General features: G+C 44.3%; 1 protein-coding gene across 3 annotated transcripts; it reads left to right on the top strand.

Annotated features, from left to right (window-relative positions):
- Nucleotides 1-1,473: 1,473 nt before the first annotated feature.
- Nucleotides 1,474-11,388, top strand: LOC132766273 (zinc finger and SCAN domain-containing protein 2-like). Of its 3 annotated transcripts, XR_010909119.1 has the most exons (3): nucleotides 1,474-1,578; nucleotides 7,439-9,426; nucleotides 10,708-11,388. XR_010909119.1 is itself a non-coding variant. In XM_067463279.1 (2 exons), exon 2 carries the CDS (start codon nucleotides 7,738-7,740, stop codon nucleotides 8,956-8,958), a length of 1,221 nt encoding a protein of 406 aa, XP_067319380.1. In that variant the 5' UTR covers nucleotides 1,474-1,578; nucleotides 7,439-7,737; the 3' UTR covers nucleotides 8,959-11,388. The 3 variants fall into 3 exon arrangements, 2 of the variants coding, with proteins under 2 accessions (XP_067319380.1, XP_060616641.2); XM_067463279.1 differs by having other exon boundaries at nucleotides 7,439-11,388; XM_060760658.2 differs by having other exon boundaries at nucleotides 1,474-1,544; nucleotides 7,439-11,388.
- Nucleotides 11,389-11,610: the final 222 nt, after the last annotated feature.

Raw genomic sequence — 11,610 nt, forward strand, 5'->3', positions numbered from 1 at the left:
TCTAGATTCTACTTAATCTGCTAATTTATCTGTCTAATTTAGCTAGTCAATCCATCTATCCATCCATCTATCTCTCCATCCATCTATCCCTCCATCTCTCTAGCTATCTATCCATCCACATCTCTCTCTAATCTATCTAATCTATTTATCTATCTGTCCATCTGTCTATCCATCTATCTCTCCATCTCTCTATCTAGCCATCCATTCATCTATCTCTCCATCTATCTATCATCTATTTATCTATCTATCCATCCATCCATCTATCTATCTATCCATCTCTCTATCTATCGATCCATTTCTCTATAATCTATCTAATCTATTTATTTATGTATCTGTCCGCCTGTCTATCCATCTATCTCTCCATCTCTCTATCTATCTATCTATCTATCATCTATCTATCCATCCATCCATCCATCTATCTATCTTTCTCTCTCTCTCTCTATCCATCCATCCATCCATCCATCCATTTCTCTACAATCTATCTAATCTATTTATTTATTTATTTATTTGTCTGTCTGTCTGTCTATCCATCTCTCTCTCCATCTCTCTCTCTCTCTCTATCATCTATCTATCTATCTATCTATCTATCTATCCATCCATCTCTCTATCTATCTATCTATCTATCTCTCTATCTATCCATCCATCCATTTCTCTATAATCTATCTAATCTATTTATTTATTTATTTGTCTGTCTATCCATCTATCTCTCCATCTATCTATCCATCTATTTATCTATCCATCCATCTATCTCTCCATCCTTCTATCTCTCCATCTATCTATCAATCCATCCATCTATCTCTCCATCTCTCTCTCTATCCATCCATTGATCTCTCTCTATCTCTTTCTCTCCATGTCTCTCTTTATCTATCCATCCTTCTATCTCTCTATTTCTCTATCCATCCATCCATCCATCTCTCTCTAATCTATCTAATCTATCTATTTATCTACCTGTCCCTATCTATCCATCTATCTATCTCTCCATCTTTCTATCTAATCTGTCTATGTATCTCTCTATCCCTCTGTCTATCTAGCTAATCAATCTATCCATCTCTCCGTCAATCAATCAATCAATCAATCAATCAATCAATCTAAATAGATATCTAGAGTCTACCTAGTCTGCTAATCTATCTCTCTGTCTATCTATCTATCTATCTCTCTCTCTCTCTCTCTCTCTCTCTCTCTGTCTATCTATCTATCTATCATCTATCTATCTATCCATCCATCCATCCATCCATCCATCTCCCCCTCTGTCTATCTCAGGTGTGGGCCAACTTGGGTCCTCCCTCCCTCCCCTCCCTCCAGGTGTGTTGGACTTCATCTCCCACAATTCCTAACAGCCTACCATCCCTTGGGAATTTTGGGAGAGGAAGTCCAAAACACCTGGAGGGAGGGCCGAAGCTCTCTCTCTCTCTCTCTCTCTCTTTCTCTGCGGAGGGGGGGGGGGGCGGGGAGGAGGCAGGGGAGGCCCTCCCCCCTGAGCTCTCTCTCTCTCTTCCGGAGGAAGGAGGGGCGAGCGAAGGTCCTGCTTTGTAGGCGGCGGAAAGGTGAGAGAGGCCTTTCGGAGAGAGAGAGGGGAAGGTAAAAAAAAAAGGGGGGGGGTCTTGGGACCAGGAGAAAAGCCCTCCCCCTGCAAGGAGGAGCGCACAGAGAGAGGGGGGGGGGGGTCTGGGGCTCCAAGAGGGAGGGCTGGGCAGTGGGGCAGGGCTCCACCCCGGAGGAGGGGGAAAGCTGGGGGAAAAAAGGGGGTCCCCTCCTTCCCCCTTCCTTCCCTCCCTTCCTCCCACCCCCTGGGGAAGGGCAGCGGGGAGTGCCCCCTCAGCGGCCTCTCCCCCCAAGCCAAGGGGGAGTGGGACCTGCCTTGGCAACACCCAGGCTTCGGCTGTTATTATGTAACTCGCTGCCTTACCCGGGGGATTTGAGGAAGGCATGCTTTGTCTGGGCCCCAAGTTGAGTCTAGATCCAATCTCGGATGGGTTCAGTGGTTGCGGGTGAACTAAAACTCCCATATAGAGCAGGTCCCATCCTCCATGGTTCATCCTCCCCCAAACCGCACCAGGATGTCGAGTGGGCCATGGGGGGGTTCTGTGTGCCAAGTTTGGTCTTGATCGCACATTGTTGTGGGTCGCAGTGGTCTGAGGAAGTGAGTGAAAGTACTGCAAGTCCCATTGTTGATGGTCCACCCTCCTCAAACCACACCAAAATGTATACTGTCATTGGTGTGGGTTGCAGTGGCCTCGGGAAGTGAGTGATGACTTCAAGTCCCATAACTATTTGTGGAGGCAGGAGTCTGTCTGTAAAAGTGGATACCTGTTATTTATTTATTTGTCGTGTCAGGCGAACCAGTCAATTGTATTACATTTCTAACAGAACAAAACAAACAAACAGACAAAACACAAAGTTTGCAAGCTTGGTAGTTGATTAAATGTCCTTTGACCAGTATCTGGCCCCTTGGAGTGCCTCTGGTCCTCCCTTGTGCATCATGTGGCAAGGCTCAGGTTGCATTGCAGCAGGTAGTCAGTGGTTTGCTCTTCTCCCCACTCGCATGTTGTGGATTCCACTTTGTGGCCCCATTTCTGAAGGTTGGCTCCGCATCTCGTGGGGCCAGAGCACAGTCTGTTCAGTGCCTTCCAAGTCGCCCAGTCCTCTGTGTGCCCAGGGGGGAGTCTCTCATTTGGTATCAGCCATTGATTGAGGTACTGGGTTTGAGCCTGCCACTTTTGGGGTGTTCCAGCGAGTGTCTCTGTAGATCCTAGAAAACTATTTCTTGATTAAGCCGTTGACGTGCTGGCTGATACCCAAACAGGGGATGAGCTGGAGATGTCTCTGCCTTGGTCCTTTCACTATTGGCTGCTACTTCCCGGCGGATGTCAGGTGGGGCAATACTGGCTAAACAGTGTAATTTCTCCAGGGCGCAGACACCCCGTGATAATGCGGCATGTCTCATTCAGAGCCACATCCACTGTTTTAGCGTGGTGAGATGTGTTCCACACTGGGCATGCATACTCAGCAGCAGAGTAGCATAGCGCAAGGTCAGATGTCTTCACTGTGTCTGGTTGTGATCCCCAGGTTGTGCCAGTCAGCTTTCGTATGATATTGTTTCTAGCGCCCACTTTTTGCTTGATGTTCAGGCAGTGCTTTTTGTAGGTCAGAGCAGGTCCAAAGTGACTCCCAGGTATTTGGGTGCGCTGCAATGCTCCAGTGGGATTCCTTCCCAGGTAATCCTCAGAGCTCGGGATGCTTGTCTGTTCTTGAGATGAGAAGCACATGTCTGTGTTTTAGATGGATTAGGGATCAGCTGGTTTTCCCTGTAAGAGGCAGTAAGAGCACCTAGAGCTTCAGAGAGCTTCTGTTCAACCATCTCAAAGCTCCCTGCTTGAGCAGTGATGGCACGATCATCAGCATAGATGAAACTCTCTGTCCCTTCTGGCAGTGGCTGGTCATTTGTGTAGATGTTGAACATGGATGGAGCAAGCACGCTCCCCTGAGGCAGGCCGTTCTTCTGTTCCCGCCATCTGCTTCTCTGGCCCTGGAACTCAACAAAAAAGCTCCTGTTTTGTAGCAGGTTTCCTATGAGGCGGGTGAGGTGGTCGTCCTTTGTGATATTATACATTTTTCTCAGGAGGAGGCAGCGGTGGTTCACAGTATCATAGGCTGGTGACAAGTCTATGAGGACAGCTCCTGTGATCTGCTGCCTGTGGACACCTGTGCCACACACACACACACACGTATTTTCTCTTTTATTATGTGCAAAGATATAGTCTAGATTACATACCCAGCAATTCCCGGGTTAGATATTTGATCATTTATAACACTATTTATTAGAAAAGCCATTGTTTGGGAATGTTATGAATGACCCCATTAAGAATCTATATAAGGGGTCAGTCCCGTCCCCGTCCCCCCAAACCCTCCAGTATTTTCTGTTGGTCGTGGGGTGCGGTGTGTGTGTCTGCTGCCAAGTTTTGGTCCAGATCTGCCATCGGTGGGGCTCACTTGATGTAGGGTAAACTACAACTCCCATCATGCTGGGTCAGTCTCTACAGACCCCACTAGTATTTAAATTTGCCAAGTTTGGTCAAGTTCCATTGTCAGTTGGATGCACACTGCTCTGTGGATGTGGGTGCACTAGAACTTCCAACCTTCAAGGTCAATCCCCTCCAAACCCCGCCAGCATTCAAAGTTGGGCATGTTGGGTATGCATGCCAAGTTTTGCTGAATCTCTACTTGATGGAGCTCTAATGAAATGGGTTTTAATGTTTTTATCTTTAGTATGTTGCATTTTATGATGTTTTCAGCTGTTGTTGTATTGTTTGTTAATTTTAATTAGGTGGTGTTATATTGTTGAATGTGTTTATTTTGCTGTAATTGTTTGTATAGTTTCTGTCTGCCTATATCAGGGGTCCTCAAACATTTTAAACAGAGGGCCAGGTCACAGTCCCTCAAACTGTTGGTGGGCCGGATTATAATTTGGAAAAAAATGAATGAATTCCTATGCACATTGCACATATCTTATTTGTAGTGCAAAAACGCTTAAAACAATATAATAATTATAATGAACAATTTTAAGAAATATAAACTTATTAGTATTTCAATGGGAAGTGTGGGCCTGCTCTTGGCTGATGAGACAAGATTGTTTGTTGTAGTTGTTGTTGTTGTTGTTGTTGTTTGCTTTCAAGACTTAGGTTGACCCTGAGCGAGGGCTGGGTAAATGACCTTGGAGGGGCTTATCCAGCCCCCGGGCCCTAGTTTGAGGACCTCTGGCCTATATGTTGGAAACCACCCTGAAGAGATAGGGCAGTATACAAAAAAGACGATGATGATGATGATGATGATGATTATTATTATTATTTGAAACACACAAGATGAGTCCACAGCAAACAAGATCACTCTGCTGGTTCTTGTATTGGCTCACACATTGGACACTTCCCAAGTGTCTAGGACTGTGTGATGTATTGGTGAATAATGCATGCAGATCCCAATAGGGTAGCCTTCTGCAGCTGGCAGGAGGTAATTTTGTCAGCACCGGTTGTGTTTAAGTGCAGGCCAAGGTCTTTAGGCACTGCATCCAGTGTGCCAATAACCATTTGGACCCCCTTGACTGGCTTGTGCCAGAGTCTTTGCAGTTCGATCTTGAAATCCTCGTAGAGTGTCAGCTTTTCCAGTTGTTTCTCTTCAATCCTGCTCTCACCTGGGATTGCAACACCAACGATCTGTACTTTGTTTTTTAACACGATCGTGAAGTCAGGAGTCTTGTGCTCCAGAACTCTGTCTGTCAGAATTCAGAAGTCCCAGAGTAGCTTGACGTGTTCACTCTCTGTAACTTTTTCCGGCTTGTGATCCCACCAGTTCTTTGTTGCAGGCAGATGGTGTTTATTTATTTATTTATTTATTTATTTGCTTTATTTCTATACCACATTTTTCAGCCCAATTAGGCGACTCAATGCGGTTTACATAATACAGGTTATCACAACAGTATCATAAGTAATTAAAACACATTATACATAACAGACAAAATCAAGAAACAATCATTATCATATCATAACGCCTCAATAGCAAATCAGAATCCGTTCTCATAATCCTTTTACCATTTTTCTATGTTCGATTTAACCGTCTTCCTGTGTTCAGTTGCACTGTTTAGCCAAACAGTGTGTTTGTGGCACAAGCCAAACAGGGTGTTTGTGGCACAAGTTCCAATGAATCATCCGAGCAATGGTGTTGTGCCTCTGCTTGTAGTCTGTCTGCGCGATCTTCTTGCAGCAGCTCAGGATGTGACCTATTGTTCCATCTGCTTCCTCGCAGAGTCTACACTTGGGATCTGTCGTCAACTTTTCAATTCTGGCTTGGATGGCCTTGGTTCGAATGGCTTGTTCTTGGGCTGCCAGAATCGGGCCCTCCTTTGTTTCCTTTTTCAAAGTTTAATTTGTGAGCCACAGCCATGTTTTTCTTTTGTCAATTTGGCTCTCAACTTTCCCCAGGAACTGTCCATGGAGAAAAATAATAATAACAATTATTATTTACTTTATTTACACCCTGCCTCTCTTCCTTTAAGGCAGCTAACAATACCACATTTTAGTCAAGTTTGAAAAGTGCCATTCAAAAGTTTTTTAAAAAAACAATTAGTGCAGTGTGGTAAACCTAAACAAAGAAGGAAGGAAGGAAGGAAGGAGAAGCCCCCCTCTGAAGGCTGAGGCCAGGAGAAGAAGGGGGGGGGGGGGCAGAAGGACCTGGAAAAAAAGGAGGTTGGGAGGATGGAGAAGAAGGCTCATAAAGCCACACGGAGGAAGTATCCTTGCAGCCTCAGAAAGGTTCGCTTCGGCCCTTACGAGTAGGAAAAGAGTGTGCTTCTCTTTTAAAATCCCATGGCTGCTTCCTGCAGGATTCTAGTTTAGGGAGTTCCAGAATCTCTCTGGCTGATCATTTTAAAGGCCCCTAAACACATTGCAATGCAAGAAACCCAAAGAGCACAATCTTGGACCACAGTCCCCGTTTTATCTGAGCAGGGATTACAGTGTTCCCTCACTTATTGCGGGTGGTATGTTCCAGGACCACCCACGAAAAGTGAAAATCCGTGAAATAGGGACACTATATATGTTTATCTCGTTCCAAGGGTGAGGCAGAAGCGAGGAGAGATTTAAAGGCACAGGACACCTTTTTTTGCTAGCTATTTCTGCTTTGCTTTGCAATCTCTCTTGATTGGCTGTCTCTCTCCCGAGGAGGAGGGTTGCCAGAAAGTGGGATTAGAACACCGTTCTGGGCAACGGCAACCATTCATAAACTGGGAAGCAAAAACCTGCGAAAGAGCGAGTCCGCGAAAAGCGAACTGCGAAGTAGTGAGGGAGCACTATAGTCTTAATTGAGGAGTTGTTAGAGCACTTCTCACCGGGCAATGGGCTCTTCTCAGTTGGGCGAGTAATTCTCTCCTCTCCCACTGGGTTTGGTAGAGCACTAGGCCATTGTTCTTGGTGTCCAATTTGTCGCACCTATTGTGTCGCTGCTTTCAAGTTGGGGTTGATTCCAAGCATCCAAACCCCCTTTGCGGAAGCTGCGCCCCATTGCCCAAGGAAAACAATCAACAGGAAACAGACTGTCTTTCAAATAAAGAAATGTTTATATACAATAGTCACAAAAATAGTTTCAGTCCTCAATCCTCCAGCAAACCTTTCTTCAGCCTCTTCAGCAATCTCTTCCTCTTGCTCTTCTCATTCTCTTCTCTTCTCATCTCTTCTCATTTCATCTCTACAACACAGTGCTTAGTCCCAATTTGTAGCATCTAATCTATCACAGGTGGCTTAACAGTTGCTCTTCATGCAATGCTTGGACATGGTCCTTACAAATACTTACTCACTTTTTCACTTAAGAAATGACTCAATTGATATAAAATTCTGACACAATTAGATCTTTCTCTGCTCAACTCTTGATTTTCCTCTCATTTGTCTGGCAGATAACTTCTGGGAAAAAATCTTGTGAAGAACACTGTGTGAGAGCTTGGCCCAAGGGAAGCCCTAAGTCTAAAATGACTTGAAGGTACACAGCAATGACAACAAGAAATAAGTAGGAGGGAAATATATTTCAAGCTACATACCTGGAGGAGGAAAGGGAGGAGTGTGTTGTAAAAAGAGGGCTTGAGAAAGAAACCCAAAGCCTGCAACAATAAAAGACCAAGAAGAGGATATCCTGTGCTGTTTAGGAGTTCATATTTGTGAACATCTAGCATAATATTTGAATCATAAATTTAAAAGAATGGAAACTCTTCTACATCCCTATCCCAAATCACACCCAGGAGAGATCCTACATAAATGTATGGAATGTGGGAAAGGGTTCAGTGGGAGAAGTTCTCTTCTGAAACATCAAAGGACCCATACTGGGGAGAAGCCATATAAATGTATGGAATGTGGGAAGATGTTCTCTCAGAGTGGACATCTCCATGCCCATCAAAGGACCCACACAGGAGAGAAGCCATATCAGTGCATTGAATGTGGAAAGAGCTTCAGTCAGAGTGGAGAGCTGCGTTGCCATAAAAGAACCCACACTGGGGAGAAGCCCTATCAATGCATGGGATGTGGAAAGAGCTTCCGTGACAGCAGCAATCTTTGTTCCCATCAAAGGACCCACACAGGAGATAAGCCACATAAATGTATGGAATGTGGAAAGATCTTCAGTCAGAGAGGACATCTGTGTTGCCATGAAAAGACACACACAGGAGAGAAGCCACATAAATGCATTGATTGTGGAAAGAGTTTCATTCAGAGTGGAGAACTGCGTTCACATCAAAGGACCCACACAGGAGAGAGGCCATATCAGTGCACAGAATGTGGAAAAAGCTTCATTCAGAGTGGACATTTGCATTTGCATCAAAGGACCCATACAGGGGAGAAGCCATATCAGTGCATGGAATGTGGAAAAAGTTTCAGTCGGAGGGATCATCTGTGTTCCCATCAAAGAACCCACACAGGGGAGAAGCCACATAGATGTATGGAATGTGGAAAGAGCTTCTGTCACAGTGGAGATCTGCGTTGCCATCAAAGAACCCACACGGGGGAGAAACCATATCAGTGCAAGGAATGTAGCAAGTGCTTCAGTCACAGTGGACATCTGCGTTGCCATCAAAGGACCCACACAGGGGAGAAGCCATATCAATGCATAGAATGTGGAAAGAGCTTCAGTCAGAGTAAAAATCTGCATTGTCATCAAAGGACCCACACAGGGGAAAAACCATATCAATGCATAGAATGTGGAAAGAGCTTCAGTCAGGGTGGAAAGTTGCGCTGCCATCAAAGGACCCACACAGGAGAGAAACCATATCAATGCATGGAATGTGGAAAGAAATTCAGTTACAGTAGCAATCTGCATTCTCATCAAAGGAAACATACAGAGGAGGACCATAGAAATGCATGGAATGTGGAAATAGCTTCAGAGAAAATTCAGCATGTACTAGACATCAAAGAACTCACACACCCTTAGAAGAGGAGAGATGCCTTTATATTTTCTAGTTCTCCTAATAAGAACCTTTCAATTTCTCCAGACAAGGGTCCCATCCCTCTCCAGACAGACAAATAATGGAAAGGTGGAAGGAAAGAAGGCGGCCACCTTGTTTTCCATCTTTCATGGATAGCAATTTGTGTGGCCATGGTCTACTCATGATAAACAGTAGCTCTTTGATAGCAGATAACGTCATACTGTCATACTCTAGTCCTTACCCTTGGTGCTACTTCCTCTTGCTTAGAATTCTGGACTCTAGCCTTGTTCCTGTAACCCTGTTCTGGGATTGTATTGTATTCTGAATCCTAAACTCTATATTCTGGACTGACTTCCTTGTGATGAATGAGTTGTACGTTTGGAATCTCGTTGGGGCCTATTAAGGTCTGGAAAGGCTGAAGAAATAATCCCAAAAATGGAATCTAGAAAACTGCATTATGAAGAACAAAGGAGGTGAGAATTCATTGGCTTTGAGAAGAAAGGTGCTAATGAGAATTTTGGGGTGTCAACAACCCATGTTTACATAGCCAAAGTAATTTTTAATACCGTATATACTCGAGTATAAGCCGGCCCGAATATAAGCCGAGGCATCTAATTTTACCGCAAGAAAATGGGAAAATGTACTGACTCAAGTACAAGCCAAGGGTCGGGAAATGCAGCAACTACTGGCAAATTTCAGAATCAAAATAGATACCAACAAAATTACATTAACTGAGGCATCAGGAGGTTAAATGTTTTTGAATATTTACATAAAACTGTAATTTAAATTTATTTATTTATTCATTTATATTCTGCCCGCAGGGGACTCAGGGTGGATTACAATGTACATATATATGGCAAACATTCAATGTCATAGACAGACAACATATATAGACAGATACGCAGAGGCTATTTGACATTCCAGCTTCTGGCCACCAGGGGAGCTGTTGTGTCACCATCCATTTGTGACACTGATGAAGTACTTCCTCATTCATTGCATATTTCCTGGAGATTTTTATGGCCTTGTAAATCAGTTAAATTAGCCTCCCCACAAAGTGGTACCTAATTTTCCTACTTGACAGATGCAACTGTCTTTCGGGCTGCAAAGGTCGACAACGAGCTACACAATTTTGGTCGGGAGCTCACTCCGACCCGGGATGGCTTCCAAGTCATGACCTTCGGTCAGTAGTGATATTTGGGGAAGAATGCTGTGTGTATATGATTAAGGAAAAGTGGGCAAGACTGGCACCGAGAGAGGAGAGAAAGGTACACGCTGCCGTGAGAGAGGAGGAGAGGAAGGTGCACGCTGTGCGAGAGAGGAGGAGAGGAAGGAGAGCTGGGTTACTGGGTTGAGAGGTGAGGGTCCTGGCAGGAAGGCATGGGGTTGAAAGAAGAGTAGTCAGTAGGCTTGTTGCCGTGCCTTTTGTGGGTAGTCAGCCTCTCCCCTCACGACATCCCCATTGCCTTGACACTATAAGAGGGTTTTGCAAGACCAGACGCTCTCGTTGCAACAGTGTAGTAAAGGTGAGGCCGTGGACAATATTTTAGTGGACCACAGACCACAGGTTGGGTACCACTGCTCTAGCACAAGTGGGGCATTCCTTTTGAAGGCTTCTTCAGAGGATCTGATGGTAGTCAAGTAAGTGGAGTATATATACTTATGGAAAGAACCACGGCCCATTAAACTAGTCTGGGTAAGCTCTTGAAATTGTCCATATGCTTGTTGATTTTAATGGCTTGTCTGTGGATGCGTAGGTCCTCTGGAAGGTGAATACGCCAGCCTGCCAGAATCTTACTGGCAACCAACACCCAGAAGACGTTTTCATCGGCCGCCCCAAGACTGTGGAACGACCTGCCAAAAGAGATGTAACAGTAGAGGTGTGCAAAACATAGAATCATAGAATCAAAGAGTTGGAAGAGACCTCATGGGCCATCCAGTCCAACTCCATTCAGCCAAGAAGCAGGAATATTGCATTCAAGTCACCCCCGGCAGATGGCCATCCAGCTTCTGTTTAAAAGCTTCCAAAGAAGGAGCCTCCATCACACTCCGGGGCAGAGAGTTCCACTGCTGAACGGCTCTCACAGTCAGGAAGTCCAAATGGTAGTTTGTTTTGAAAGTCACTAAATTGGGATGTGTGGGAGGAGGGGAGAGTATAACTACATACGAATATTGTATAGTTAGGAAGTGTTGTATTGTTTCATGTATATTCATGTATATATGTCACTGTTTTTTTATCAATATGAACATTGAAAATTAAAAAAAACATACTGTTCTCTGAAATTTGGAAACTTTCAAGGCTCATTTCTCCATTGTATTTATGGCTATAGGGATGAAACATGCCATGCTTATAGGTTACATTGACTATGATGAACTTGCCAAGTTTCAGAACATTTCACTTATCCACTGATTTTTAGGAATATTTTCAATTTAAGAACCTTGGGCAAATCTCACTCTCTCAGCTTGAAAAATTTAAATATTTTTATGGCTATTAGGAAACTTGCCACAGTTGTAGGCAACATTTATTTATTATTTATTTGCTATATATACCGCCTCTCTCAGCCCGCAGATGACTCAGGGCTGTTTACAGTCGGCCCCAAAACCACAAAATACAATTACAAACATTAACATAATTATGAAACAATAGCAAAATTAATAAA

The sequence above is a fragment of the Anolis sagrei genome, chromosome 2 (genome assembly GCF_037176765.1).
Source record: "Anolis sagrei isolate rAnoSag1 chromosome 2, rAnoSag1.mat, whole genome shotgun sequence".
Classification (NCBI taxonomy): Eukaryota; Metazoa; Chordata; class Lepidosauria; order Squamata; family Dactyloidae; genus Anolis; species Anolis sagrei.